At 40.9% G+C, this 15,671-nt stretch overlaps 1 protein-coding gene across 2 annotated transcripts in view; it reads right to left on the bottom strand.

Annotated features, from left to right (window-relative positions):
• dock2 (dedicator of cytokinesis 2) overlaps nt 1-15,671 on the bottom strand; it is an 86,964-nt gene that overhangs the window by 8,998 nt on the left and 62,295 nt on the right. For both annotated transcript variants that reach the window (XM_079228274.1, XM_079228275.1), the window contains exons 27-37: nt 8,995-9,093; nt 8,758-8,852; nt 7,412-7,490; nt 7,173-7,273; nt 6,796-6,854; nt 6,322-6,470; nt 6,021-6,106; nt 5,578-5,734; nt 3,695-3,735; nt 1,289-1,379; nt 292-414 (exon numbers count right to left, since the gene is read on the bottom strand). In XM_079228274.1, coding sequence (XP_079084400.1) covers nt 292-414; nt 1,289-1,379; nt 3,695-3,735; nt 5,578-5,734; nt 6,021-6,106; nt 6,322-6,470; nt 6,796-6,854; nt 7,173-7,273; nt 7,412-7,490; nt 8,758-8,852; nt 8,995-9,093 — 1,080 coding nt within the window. The remainder of the gene's footprint in view (nt 1-291; nt 415-1,288; nt 1,380-3,694; nt 3,736-5,577; nt 5,735-6,020; nt 6,107-6,321; nt 6,471-6,795; nt 6,855-7,172; nt 7,274-7,411; nt 7,491-8,757; nt 8,853-8,994; nt 9,094-15,671) is intronic.

The raw sequence follows: 15,671 nt of genomic DNA, 5'->3' as shown, positions 1-15,671 counted from the left end.
GAATGAAAAACCAACATACCGCTCAGAGACTATGACTGCATGATTGCAACACTGTCTCATCCTTGAAAGAGTTTTGTTTGATACAGGAAAGGAACATTTTCCCTCAATACAATTCACCAAAAAATCAGATTTTATTGCCTTTCACTTAACTGAACAACTTTATTTGCCTAGTATTGTGATTTTTTTAATCATTCTGTAAAATTCAGAAACTGACTGTGTTCAACATCACATTACTCTATGAGGGTGTTGTTATGAAAGAGACTCATGCTGTAAGTCTAAAACAAGGCTGACCTTGCCCTTGTCAAAGTAGTCGATGATGGTGTCGTAGAGAGTTTCTTTGAGCTGCCGCTGGGTTTGGGTTTGGGTTTGCGAACCATGGGACTCAAACTGAGGGCTGCACATCTCATCTAACCACTGGAATGGAGACAGAAGGAAGATACAAATAAAGACAGGAAAGTGAGATACGGTATTGCTGCAACAAAAGAGAAAAAGTTACAGTCAGACCAACTTAGTTTTCCACTGTCCCATTTATCATGTGGTTGAAAGAGTGGAGAAGAACTAAAGGCTTTGTTCCTTTGTGGTAATAAATCAATATTAGTCATAAGCCGAGTGCGCACAAAAACATGTAGCGCAATGTTCATTAATTATGGCGAGACAATAGTTAATCTTCCATTACATAAATTACACATACATGCATTTAGAAACTAAACAAAAAGTGCACAATGATCTCTCCAAAACTGACTTATATTATTGGAACAGGTCTATCTGCTTAGAAAAAGAAGAGGATTGGAGCATGCTGTGCGTTACAGCCGCACTTATTAATAATGTGAAGCGGGTATGACAGGACTGACACTGAAGATGAATGGAGATCATAAAATTTTTTTTATAGAGTTCAACTGCTTTGATGTAATGACACTAGACAGTGAGAGAGACCGAGAGAAAGGAAACGATGCCCTTATTCCCCTGTTCCTCTCTGTGGGCCTCTAAGTGTCCCATAAAAGAGATGAAGAGACAAAAGAGGTCAAACACACATGCGTGCGCTGATGCTCACACAAAAACCTGCGCACACACGGAATCAATCACCGTAGGGATGCACCCACAGTGGCCGATGCAATGCCATAAACTAACCACGAAGCCAGCGACGAAGCATTTATCAGCTAATAAAAAACTGTCTTGGTCGTGGTAGACAGAGAAAGACACTGGATCCAGTAGCTCTCTATTTCTAATATATGTGTGTGTGTGTGCGTGTGTGTGTGTGTGTGTGTGTGTGTGTGTGTGTGTGTCCTACCTTGAGCAGACGAGAGTGGAGCAGCAGGGTGTATGCTGCCTCGGTGTAGTTTTCACCCTCCAGATGAAGGTCCCTCAACTTGTAAAGGTACCTGAGTACACACACACACACACACACACACACACACACACACACACACACACACACACACACACACACACACACACACACACACACACACACACACACACACACACACACACACACACACACACACACACACACAGGTCAAGTTACGTTAATATGCAATGTATACATCACTCCACTAGATGCCCCTGTTGGGCAACTTGAAACATACGGAGCATGTGTTTGTTTATTTATTTACACACTGGTGTGTCACTGCCTCACTCAATCCGTTTCATGTTAACACAAACGTATACGTAAACTGAAATAGACACAAAACGTAGACAGGTCATTCAAGAGCACAGACATACAAACACACAAAAGCACAATTTGACGCAATGTCTTTTTAACGGGCTGTCATATTTTGTAGCCCAAACGTTTTATGTTTTATAAGCCCGACCAAGAGGAAGATCCTTTTCTGTATCCATCTCCCTCTGTCTTCTCCTTGTCAGAGGGAAACGTTTTGGCACATAGCCAGAGGCTGGACTTTCTGCTAGGGCATTGATGACAAAGCAAGAAAGCCGTGGCTTCTAGATGCTTTTAAATGAAAGATCTTCTGCATACGGGACGGGTCAATCGTTCATTCTGTTGAGTTAAATGTTGATGCATCTTCCTTTCTATTCTTTTTAACCTCATCTCCTCCTTTATCATTCCATTTAACCAGCTAACTTCCTCAACCTGTCAACCTGTTCTATTGGTTGAATGTCATCTGTTGTCTACTTGTCACCGTTGCTCTTCATCCTTCCTGTTCTTCCACCTTTCCCTCTCTTCCGTTCTCCATCTCTCCATCTCTTTCGCCACTAATTTACATTAGCAAGAGGCCAATTCTTCTACACCTGGGTGTTAGTCACCTTTTTATACAGGGAGATGAAGTTTGTAGAATTCATCTTTTAATTTTAGATCAATCTAATGTTGTCCTCTAATTAATTAAGTAAAATTAGGATATATTATTACTGAATGTAAACATTGGCCAAGGTGTGCTTAAGTTATTCACCGGAAACATTGCTGGTGTATCGTCCATAACTTTAGAAAAACTACAGCCTTTTACCCTCTTTAAGTGTGGTAAAAGCTAGCACCCAATTCCACACTACTCAATTATTTTGAGTAGTATGTAGTGCGTTAACATTAAAAATGTGACACAACTCTAGGAAGTACATTAAAAAAAGTCAGAAAACTAAAAAGTGCTTTAATTCTTTTGTGTGCTACAATAATGTATTTTAGGGCTCAGGGCTGCAGAACATTTAAACACATTTTATATCCTATTGAGACCGCTCTACAAAGATCTCTTAAATAAAAAATAAAAAAGATAAAACATATTTGGATAACCATTTTCTAAAGTTACAGTTTATTGACGTCTGACAAAGTTCCTGTTCGTGCAAAACCGTCAAGAAAGTTGAATCCTTGCATACTAACTGCAAAAGACAATATACTGTAAGGATACGTATTTAATACACCAGGCTTATCATTATTACAGTTTAGGGAATAATCAGTAGTCATGTTAGCATTAGTTTCATTTTCAATATAAATGTAAGCAATTAAGATGCACATTTAATGATCGTTAATTCACACGTTGGGCCAGAGCATAATTAGTTTGAGGTTTTATTATCCATGCATGGCTTCTAGTAATATAGCTCGAACAGTGTAAGAGAACGTTCTGGTGTATTACACAACACATAGGCCTACTGCTTTAATGTGTGTTTCCATTAAACTATGTTTGTTTGCTAATGTTAATAAGCGAGCTGGCCAAATGTTAACGGTATTCTCCACAGCTATCCTGTGCGGAGGCAGCTGATCAACCACAGAGTTGGGCTCACAAATACAGATAACTAATTATGTCCATAAGCTATCCCCAGAAATGCATGTGGGACCTGACGGGATCTGTATTCCCTCTCTCTCTCTCTCTCTCTCTCTCTCTCTCTCTCCTGCTGTCATCCTGTCTTCCTCCGTCTCTCCCTCGTACCAACCATGTCGCTCTTTCTCTCGGCTCGCCCTCCAGTCAGACTAAGAGCTGATCCTGTGGATTCTGACATTAATTCAGTGGAACTCATATAATCCCTTGTCAGATTACGGAGCAACACACACACACACACACACACACACACACACACACACGCACACGCGCACGCGCACACACACACACACACACACACACACACACACACACACACACACAGAGACACACACACACGCACGCACGCACAGACTTTTAGACACACACATTCATTTACAAAGCAAAAATGCACCACTTAAATGTATTCAATGTCAAAGTCAGCTCATAAATACCTGATGTACATCCCTTCACGATTGATGTCCTTGTAAAAGTTCTGCAAAATCAAAAGGAAAAGTCGGGTCATCGTGTGTGTGAAAGATTTTAAATCATTCTGAATCATTCTGTGTTTGTTTTAAAAGGGGCTTTGTGTGCGTTATGTGGGTTAAACTATAGATGGCCTGTGTATGTTAGTGTGGGAGTGTGTTCATGCACATTTGTTCGTTAAGCAACACAAACTCCAAGTTTAATGAAGTTTAATAACGTCTACAGAGAACAAAGGAGTGGAACGAACTGCTCTAACCCAAACTCTCATCACCATCTTGAGTCAGCAGACACAACACAACGACACACACAATCACAAACATGCAAAAACCAAACTCAATTACTGTGAAATTCAATTTGAAGCCAAAGCATATGGTGTGCATATTTATGGCATTATTTTTGCGAAGGTCAGATACATCATTGTTTGCATCAATGCATTTTGATGTAGCCAATGTCCTGCTGGATGCTGTCCATCTACATGCAGGTCACATGATTTTACTCTCAGCAGTCTTTTGAACATGCAACACAATCCATAGTAAAACTACAGTATTACCTTCTATCGTTCCTAACCGACAGCACACCCATTTAAAAATCTGTATACACTGTATATCTTATATGGAGAAAGTGTTTTCTGCAATACCAATATGCCTTTTTCAGCAGCTGAAAGTGCCCATGAGTTATTCTGGAAAGCCTTTAGCTTGCAGTTGGCCAAGGTTATTTTAGCCTGAGCGTTGAGTATATGCTGGTAAATGCGTCTCAGTGTATTTGTGTTTCTTTGAGTGCACATCCACATGAGGAGGCACAGCAAACACCTGTGCGTAGGTGTGTTTACTTCCTAAGTGTGGGGGGGTATTTTAGCTGCCCAAACAAATGAAAGTGCATAGCTAATAGGCTGCTGCCACACGCTACAAGCTAAACATCTCTGTCATGTGCCAACAGTCTTAAGTGCTCATGGGACTTCATAGATACCAACAAAGACACAACCTCATGATTAACTGATCCTCCTAAATCCTCCTGTTAGCATCTCAGAAATGTCTGTAGGAATCTAAATACAAACAGTTAAAACAGATATAAAAGAATGAAAACTAATTATGAAAGAACTATATGATTATGATATGATTTAATTGTTATGTGGAAACAATCGCATGGTGGGGAGATGGGAAACTTGAGTATACAGTTGGAAAAGATGTGCAGCAGACAGGAGCTGATGCAACGCCCTGCAAAAACTGTCGGAGACCAGACATAGAGATGAATATTTTCCTTTAGATCAATGAGCACACAAATCAAATGAGGAAAAGGGAAACAAAGACTTTGGCATGAAAGACGTGACATACAATCTGTGTTGCATAATGAACAGTTCAATCAGTGTGGCTCTTTTGGTAGGGATGAGATTATTGACTGAGATCTCTGTGGAACAAAGTTATTTACTAGTCTGTTCCACCATACATCAACTTAATTTCAATAATAATGAGTTTAACAAACTGTGTGAGTGTCTGAAACCAGCACTTTTCTAGGCTGTTCAATACTGCATCAACAAAGTACAGTGCTTGTATCACATTGTATCACATTAGTGTCAATAAATTAAAATCCATGGTGGTGCATGCCAGATTCACAACATATGGTCGATTTTGAAAGATTCACAGCATCGATGAATCATGAAAAAGAAAAAAAAAGGCTTACAACAATATGGTGAAATTCAAGGACCAAACTTCCCTCTTAGTCCTGTACCCACGTTGTTAACTGTGCTTCAACAAAGCCCACTTTAACACCTCGGTTGTGGAGAGGGAATTTGTAAAGCTGATCAAGCCTGCAGCAATTGTAAGGTATTCCGTACTTCAAAGAAGTTGGGACTTACCAGCAGGTTGACAGTGCAGCTCATGCGGTTGTTTCGGCTGTCATCGCTCATCACGGTACGGTAGTCAAGGAGACGAATGAGGAGTCCCTTCACCAAGGCGACAAAGTGCTGCACCTGTGGCCTCAGTGTGGGTTTCTCTTCAGCACAGTCCAGCAGGCTGGCAAACAACCAGCAATCACAAGTTAATCACCAGAGTATTTGGTCTTGATATTCAGTGTTTTGAGTGCTGCAAGTATGTATATGTGTTAAACCAGTGACATTACTCCAAAGTTAACTTTTAGAGGGAAAACACAAAATCCACTCTCTGAAGTCATGTTTTGTGACAATAGTAATTTAAACCATTTTTCAAATGCTATGCCATACTTTATCAGTATTATCCCTGTTATTCTTATAATGCATGTTTATATACCAATTGTCATTTCTGTTCTAATACTGAGGCCTACATGGTCTCCAGTAGTTGCATATATTGCTCGTCTCCTCCTCCACCTTCCACCTCATGGTCCAACTTCAGAATTATCTCATTCTCAAACTATAGGAGAAAAGAGAGAGAGAGAGGAATAGAAGAAAAAATCAATTATGCAAGCATAATTAAGGTGTCTCTTTTACTTTCATGCAATTCCACAGGAAATCGATGGATGTGCACAGTGTGCATGTACCAGTGTTTCTCTGTGTTTTTGAGTGTGCAAATGTATATTTGTGTGAACATTTCTGCACACATTTCTGTTTGCACGTGTGAGTTTCTACCTTGTGAAAGTCTCCAGAATGCGCATGTTCACAGGTGATCATGTCGAAGAAGATGGGAATGGTGGCCCTTCTCAGGTCTTCTTCTGGGATCAAAGTCATCTCCAGGATGGGACCCACCATGCCGGGGATGAAACAGATCTTATGACTGCCTGAAAGAGACACACGCACACTGTAAATGCAGGTAACACCATATCTCACCTGCTGTCCTCTGAAAGGATCCACAGGTTTCTGACCACCAACGCATCATAGTTCAAGGGCAAGCGTTCCTTCTGCAATAAAGATTTGAACTCTGATTCTTATCTCCAGAGTATAACCCCTCTACATGCTGTCTCTCCATGTGAACAAATTCCACCGACGCTTGGTTGTACTGTTCAGCCGCCTACACAGCGATGTCTTTATTTGAGAGTAAACACACATGTTTGCATCCCCAGAAGCAGCAAGCTAAGCACACTGATGTAAACTAGATTTGCTTACCTAGTTTGTACCAGATGTCACGTATAGCAAAGCCAATGAGTCCTCTCATATCTCCATATCTTGAATTAAAAAATACAAAAATACACATAATCAGAGACAGAAGGAGAAATCAGCACAGTAGTTTAAAAGCAATGCCTTGATTAATACTGTTATCTTCATCTTCAGAAACTGAGGACTCCGTTGGGAAAGGTTTTGTTAATCTGCCCCAACATGAACCAAATTGAATGTCTATCTACAGGCATCACACGGTTTTAATAGGCAGTGGGAGTGTAAAAAGCAAATGAAGACTCCAAAATAGATCACAAATCACAGTGTGTTTCCAGAGAGCAGGGAGAGCATGTGTGGTAAATAAGGAAATGATATGCCCCTTCTCTCACTTGGCCAGAATCTTGTTCCTCTTGGTTGATGAGAAATGCTGAAGCTGCAGAGACTCCTGGGTAATAAACGCCACCGCCAAGTGGAAGTAGTTATTCCACAACTAGACAAAGAAGAAAAGCGCCAAAGAGTGGGGATGTAGAGAGAGTCAACGGAGATCTTTGTTAAAAGCAGCACAGCCCAAAGAAAAGGTGCTGTTAATATCAGTAAAAGCCTGTAATTACACACAAACACACATTACCTGGACTTCAAAGTCGTCGTTATTGAGGAACTTTTGGTTCATTGTGTCTGCATAGGTATTGATGGCTCGCAGGAACACTCTAATAGAGAAAAACACACACATTGATTGGACACACACACACACACACACACACACACACAATACAATAGAAGAAAAAAGAACATCCTCATGCAGCAGTTTGATAATTGATAAATAATGAATAAATATATTTTAATAAGGTGGCCGCAACGCTTGCGCAAAGATGCCGTCGGTGTGCGCGTTGTTATCATCTGCAACCTCCGCCTGAACACAGTGCAGAGCAGCGGACATGAGCTACACAGTGTCGCACACTCACATGCACTCACAAGCAGTAAGAGCAAGTGCAGCCGCCAGGCTGTGTCAACAAAGGAGAAGCTCAGATTACAACACACAAAGAAGGGGAGCGACTTCATTCTCTGCTGAGGTAGACACTACTCCACTATACCATCACATAGCAAATAGATGTTTGCTACAATATTAATGCTCTGACTATCGTATAGAGCATTGGTTCTAAAAATGGTAGAACGTGTAGTCCGGGAGTACATAAGATTTAAAAAAGATATATTAAAAAGTCGCATCAATTCAAAAATCCTTTAAAAATAGTTAATACATATTCAATAAAACATAAGTGTAAATTCATAAACTGAATGTTATACATTAAAAATATATTAATATTCAGATTCAAAGCATCTGTCACATTGATAGCTCTTGATAGCAGCTTCACGGAGTATGCAGGTGTGTCAGTGATTTGTCACTTTATGCATTTCAAAAGTTAAGTATAGCAAATCTGCTCCCAGGCTTTCTGCATGAACACTGTCTATCTATCCATCATCGTTATTCACAGCCAACTGACATCCCCTCTCTCTGCCCTTTACTTTTCAGATGGACGTCTCTCTGCCTCTCTGCACGTCTCTTCCCAAGCCCCAGTCTGCAGACTCCTTATCAACCTGTCTTTTCCTCTACCTCACTCTCATTTTGACCTATTTGCCTTCCCTCTTCCTCTGACACAGCTGTAGCCTCCCCTCTGGCTTACATCACAAAAAAATACATCGCAGCAGTTCAGACACACACCAACACATTTGTCACCTCAGCCTTTTTCATCTTCGCAGTCCTGATCCCCAGCTTTAGCATCTCTAAGTCATCCCTGTGTGGGTTTGTGTGGATGCAAAAGTCAAAAAAATTCTTTTATGATCCACAAACACCAGGCCTCACTGTCCCAACAGCAGGTCGTACTGAGGCAGTTGTGGTCTTTTCGGTTGGGGGGGCAGAACTGGGACAAGTAAGTGTATGGTTCAAATCTCGGGTCTGTATGTGGGTGCTTGCAGTACCTGTTCTGTACCATGATCATGGCCATCCAGTCAGACGGGTACACATGTTTCCCAATCAGGTCCTTGAAAAGTAGGAAGGACTCCATCAGGAAGTCCTGCAGTGAAATGAGCAAGAGAAGAAGAATGCGTGTTTACCATTGATGTGTATTTAACAGTCATCTGCAAGTGTGTGTGTGTGTGTGTGTGTGTGTGTGTGTGTGTGTGTGTGTGTGTGTGTGTGTGTGTGTGTGCACTTGCCACTAGATCAGAGCTTCCAGCGAAGGTTTCAATGTATGTATCATAGTGACGATCATCCATCTGACTGAGGATAGCTGTCATGCAGGCGACCACCCTGGACTACAAAGAAAAAGTGAAAGTGTGTGTGAGAGAGAAAGAGACGCATTACCTTTGGGCACTGTGAAGCATCACTTAGAGGGCATGCTATGCTTCTAGAGCCAAAGACATTTATATCGCTTAAAGTAAATTATAGCTGCACCATGTCTAACGCTGCCTGAACTAAATTAAAATATAAAAACTTCACACCAGTTCTGTCACTTGCTAATTTGAGTCACAATTCTTAAGTCCAAACAGCATCAACGTCATCACATATTACAGGACCTGGAACAAAAGGGCAGTGCTCTGAGCAAGACACTGTGATGTTTTCTTTTAATGATGCTGTTTGTATGAACACGTTTTTACCACAGTGTTATTCACAAATGACTATAATTACTATCAACAAACATAACCAGGAGGACTGGCAGCCTCTCCAGTTTCTAAATTGTAGTTTACAGTTTAAATTGTGACTTTTGAAAATATATTTTTAATTACTATATAACAAAGAAAAAGATCCATAAAATTGCTAAAAGTGCAAACAAAATGACTTTTAATATGTATTTTACTTTTGTAAAGAAGAAAAACAGAAGACAACTTCAGGACAGAGCATCAAGGAAAGTGGTCATTTTGACAAACACTAGGGCGCTGTTCATATAACGTGAAAGAGGAAAACAGAAGAATACTACACTCTGCACTAACCATAACTGAATTAACCAATGGCCTGAATGTAAACATTGTTTGCATTCGTTACAGAAGCTATTTCATTCCATCAGCCTCCTCCACTTCCCTCTTCTCCATCTACGCCACCAGTTTGTCTGATTCATCATTCCTCGCTGTGATCATCCCTGTCCTTTGTATTTTTTGCCTAGCCAATACAACTACCTATTGACAACCGGCTATAAAACATGGTAAAACATTTTACATGACAAATGATCTGCAAAACATAAAATGGTCCTGTTACGTTTGTTATTCAATTTTTTCCACTTTCTCTTTTCCATCTTTTTTTCTACTTCTTTTTTTGCCCGTAAACATGCAAGAATGACTCTCATACCGCTGAGAGCCATCCGGGGTATGCCGTGCTGAAAGTCATTTAGGTTTAGGTTTGTTCTGTGTTAATGTTTGCTGATCCTTCCCTCTGCTGGGCTTAATAGTTGGAATGAAGTTTGCAAAACCTTTTCAGAAACCTCGGCAGATGTGCAGGTATTTCTGCTCCAGCGTAACAGCCAGGGTTTCGGTGAAATTATTCTCCAGAGTTGTTGGCACAAATGGGAAACACGAGACAGAGATGAAGTACGATGGATGGCTGATTGAAGATGAAAGATGAACGGCATCTCATGTGGTGACAGCTTTCATCTAATTAAAATGAGCAGGGCGTGTGTGTGTCTGTGTGTGTGCACTTGCTTTCATTCCAATAAGAAAACATACTTTTTCAGTCACATATGCGAACATAAAGGCAAACACACACACACACCGATTGGGAAAGGAACTGTTTTCAGTTGGACTTCAAACAGTCTATGATGTCTAACTGGGGAAGAAAATTCGGATGTTCTTGGATGTGTGTGTGTGTGTGACCACCTCCATCCTCCACTCAACTTTCTTCCTGCAGTGCAGCGTCACCAGACATCCTGTCAGCAAACTCTCATTTAATCTCGCTTCTTTTCTTTCCCCCTCAACTCCCCAACACATGTTCAAAGTGACTCTGAGATCAATGTAATGTGAAATTAAAGTAAGTACTGCAAGAAACAGTAACTAAAACAAAGGAACAAGGTTTAAATAATGTCTCTTTTGTCTTGGAGGCATTAAAATGAAATCGTCATTGAAAGTAAATCTCAACATGGAGAAATAGTTTTCCGACGAAGATAGCAAGCATTTGCAGAGTCGCAAGGAGAGAAGCTCACTTCTCCTTCACCCTCTCTTCCGTCTTTGCCTCCTTCAAGTGTTATGGTTGATCAATAATAGGATTAAGCGCACACACTACTCTGCAGTTTCCAGTTTACTTTCTGGTTTCAGATTCACTGTTTGTGTGTTCGTGAAGGTCACGTGTCGTAATGCCCTACTTCTGTGTAATTGGTCTTCTCTGAGGACTTCTGATCTCAATCTCCTATAACACCATTTAGAAACACACACAAACGCTCAAAGGGCCAAATATCTGACCATCAACTGTTTGTGTCCTCACACATTAATGTGTTTCATCAACACATTACATGGCATGCAAAGACAGACAAGAAGCATAAGAGCCTTGGGCATATTCATAACACTACTAACAATTACAGTGAGTATGGGAGAGAACAAGAGAGAGAGGAGAGAGAGAGAGAGAGAGCGAGAGAGAGCGAGAGCACAAGCTCAGGGCTTGTTGAGTCAAAAGGTCTTACGCAACAGTGAAGAGATTACTGACAAAACAGGACACAGATGCTGGCGAGGATGGGGATTTCCTTCCCCTCCTCCACCTCCTCTTTCCATCATTTATCCATCCATTTTCTTCATCCACTCTGGACACTCTCATTAATAATGTATTAACAGCTGTATTTTCAGATTTGCATCAAAATGACAGGTGCCTGAAAATGCAGCTGCATGAATAGAAATACATCTAAACTATGCAATGTTGATTAAAGTCCATGTTGCAATAGTGTCAAACTAAACAACTTCAGCTGGGCCTTACATCCCATAAAAGCTGGCTTATGGGCTCTCTGTCTCTTCCTTCCAACAGCTGACATCCAACCTTCTCTTCACCTTCAGCTCCAGAGCACACATCCATCCAATGATGATGTTGCTGCTGCCCACAACCCATTGTTCATTTAAGTTAACTTTAGTTTGGAACATTCCCTGAGCCAGTTTGCGACCACATCACATTGTGATTTAAACACAGCATTACTCCAATGTAGAAAACTGGTTCCAGCATTAAAACCTTCACCATTAAACTGTCAAGGCACAGCCATGGTGGACATGGTGATATAGCCACAAAATGATTGTGACATATGACAACATACTGTATCACTATCACTGATAGAGACAAGCTATAAAAACATATGCAGCACTGCAATGTGTAACTGAAGTTTGACAATGTTTCTTTTCTTTATTTAACTATATAAAATCCACTGAGAAAAAAAACTCTTTTACAATGTTGATTTCTCCAACAAAGCAGTAACATTTCAACATCAAAAGCATGTAAATTTCATACAATGAAACAAAAAATAAACTAAACATTACAGAGTAAAACCTTTAGTCCACGGCATCAACAGAAGAACAGGAGTAGACAGAAAATGTATGAATCATATCGGCAAAAAGGCAACAAGACATGACAAAATTGTTATGAATTGTAGCAGAAACAGTTTGTGATTTGAACCTCTGAGAACTTCTGGCACCCGAAGCAGCAGGTTGAAGTAACGCTGGAGCTGCAAATGCTAACCTTTGTGCTATTTCTTCTTTCAAAATTCGGGTTTGAATTCTCTGTCAAAAGTGTTATTATCCCCAAGAGATGCCCGGTGGAATAAACAGTGAAACACTATCGAGGCAGTTAGATATAATTACCTTATCATTCATTTAAAATTTGGACAGAGCATTAAAGCAATTACTTTGTCAACTATAATTTAAATAGATTCAGCTGCTAGAAGTACACAAATACTTTGTTCTGGTGTGTTGGTCTCAGCTGTCACTCAATAGCGTGAAACAGTAGAGCAAGAAATCCACCGGCCACACTTGGATGATTTTGGTGTTTTTCCTCCCCTATTAAATTGCCAATATCTGAGACATTTAGCCTATTTTGATGAATAGTCAATAGACGGACAGAAAGACATTCAAGCAGCAACATAGACTACGAATAGAAATACATGAATAAATTAGTTTCAACCAAAAGCTCAGAGGGACATGATGATAACCATCCATTCAAATAAGTTTGTATTAAGCCTATTGATGCCTTTAACAGCCCTTCATTTAAGTCCGTACTCTGGCGGTGCTCCTCCCTACCCTTTCTTTTTCTCTTTTTCTCCTCCCTTCTCTGTTTTTCTTTTCTTTTTGAGGTGTCCCCTCCAGGAGGCAAGTAATTTTGCTGCTCTCGACTGTGATATTTCATGTATAAAAAGATAACTATGAGAGAACATCTACACAACACTGTCTCACCGGAAGCCTCCATCATCCGTCACTGTACCATTGCAGACACACACTCATCTCTGACTCCACTCTATAACATGCATCTATAACACACACACACACACACACACACACACACACACACACACACACACACACACACACACACACACACACACACACACATTTGAGAAGTAGAGGGGGGTTGAAAGAGGGAGATGGATTGTGCGGAGGTGTAATTAGGAGTTGCTGTGTGTCTCAGGGTGATGTGACTGTGTTTGTCTGAGGCAGAGAAAGAGAACGAGTAAACATGGGTGACACTGTGTGCACATGGGTGTTTAAGTTTCTGGAGGTGAACTTGTTTGTCTATTCAAAAAACAGTCCTCAGATTCCCATCTCCCAGTCAAGGAAGAGACAGACAATAGAAGGAGGGAGGTCAAAGGAAGAGGAATAACAAGAGAGGAGGAGACATTACACTCCAGCTCAGACAGTGTACTCATCCTCCTCTTCCTCGTCCATAACACACTTCTCCTCCACTGCAAAATCTAATTACTGCGACCTGTGAGCTTCAGCCAACTTTCTCATGCTTTGTCAACCTTGTATGTTTTTGTGTATTGTACATGAAGACCCAATGTGTTGCACTGCACTAACACTGCTTATGTAATTTAGGCTAATGCACGCACACACACACACACACACACACACACACACACACACACACACACACACACACACACACACACCTACCTTTGCTTGCTCAGAGGTCAATTGAAACACAACACAAGGTGAGTCAACCACTTTGCAGTGGCGCATATATATCACTAGTCATTTTCGGGTGGGGGAAGGGTCAACAGGGACATTTACACGGACATTGCATCAAGGGATCACTCAGGGAACACACACACACACACACGTAATAATCCGTCCATACACACATAAAAACTGACAGTTATAACTCAAAACAGTCACAAACCCTTAAGCACAAAAGAAACACAACAGTTTTATATTTATATATATTTGTGAGAACTTAGTGTATCTATTCACTTATTTCAGCAAACTAACGTCGACCTTACCTTCAGTGAATGAACTAAACGTACTCTGATGTTGAGTTTAAAACTCTTAAACTTGCCTGTACAAGATGTTAGACATATTCTCGTCTTCCCTGATGCATAACGAATGAGGAAATCATTTTGCAAACAGGCATGCCGTGCACAAAAAAACAAAGCAGTTATAATTAAGCATAATTAGAGCCTGATGTCATATGGCGTTTAATCTCACTTTCTATTCAATTAATCTTGTTTTTTGTCTCATTTGCCTCGAGAAAGAAAGCAGCAGCATCCTCAGCCAGTACAGGAGAAGAGAAACAAAGAGAATGAGAGGGAATGACAGGGTGGGAGCTGGGACAGTCAAACACAGAGGATGAGGTGAGTGTGAGGGATGAAGATAAAAGAGGAGGAAAGAATGGTGTGAGGAGGCTAAAGTGGGGCAAAGAAGAAGGAGGACAGCGACAAAAAAACTCAAAAGGGAGAGTGAGGTGGAGCTAGAGAGAGAAAGAGAGAGAGAGAGAAAGAGAGAGAGAGAGAGGCAATAGTCGAACGTGTTTGAAAAGCAAAGATATAAATAAAGTGACTGATAGAAGTGAGTGTGTGTTTCTGTGTGTGTGCGAGCGAACTTGTGTTTGTTTGGGTCCTGGCTTGCCTCCCGGGAGCAGATGCTCCTGTGCTGACAAAGTTTCATTGGGTCTACCACAATGCCAGGGTCAATGCAGACACACACACACACACACACACACACACACACACACACACACACACACACACACACACACACACACACACACACAAACACAAACCAGGGCATGGGATTAACCACCATTAAAGAGACAGAAATGGGGAAATAGACACAGAGAGAAAGTGGAGGAATTAAAATCAAAGTGACATATTTGAGAGGTGAGAGCTAAAGAGATAAAGGGTTGAGAAGGTATTGCAGTAGTAGAGTGAAAAATGAGATAGAGATAAATCAGGGAAAGGCAGAAAGAGAGGCATGGAGAGAGCGAAGGAGACAGAGACAGAGAGAGAGAGATAGAAAGAGAGAGAGAGAGAGAGAGAGAGAGAGAGAGAGAGAGAGGAGGGAGGATCACTGGGCTCCGCAAGCATGCAAGGATCAGTAGCAACGGAATGAGACGGAGAGAGAGGGTAGAGCACGGTAAAGGGTCGGAGGAGAGCGCTCCGGAGAACTAAAGGACTATCAGACATGAGAGAGAGAGACATAAAGAACAAGCATGAGGATTAAAGGGGAGGATACTACAAGGTAAGTGACTGAGAAAGCAAGGAAGACAGTTGTTAGGAACGATTACAATGTGTACAGTAAGTGTGTGTACGTGAGTGAAAGCACACAAGTCTAAAATGTTTTTTTTTTTGTTAAAGATGCTTGATTTTGACCCTCTGAGGACTCTTTCCAGTCTCGTAGCTCGCGCCTATAGTTGTTTATTTTCTAAGCAGCTCATTCAAGATTTA

Source organism: Taurulus bubalis, assembly GCF_910589615.1.
Source record: "Taurulus bubalis genome assembly, chromosome: 13".
NCBI lineage: Eukaryota > Metazoa > Chordata > Actinopteri > Perciformes > Cottidae > Taurulus > Taurulus bubalis.
The sequence above is the reverse complement of the archived record's forward strand: the minus strand, read 5'-3'. Positions and strand labels throughout refer to the sequence as shown.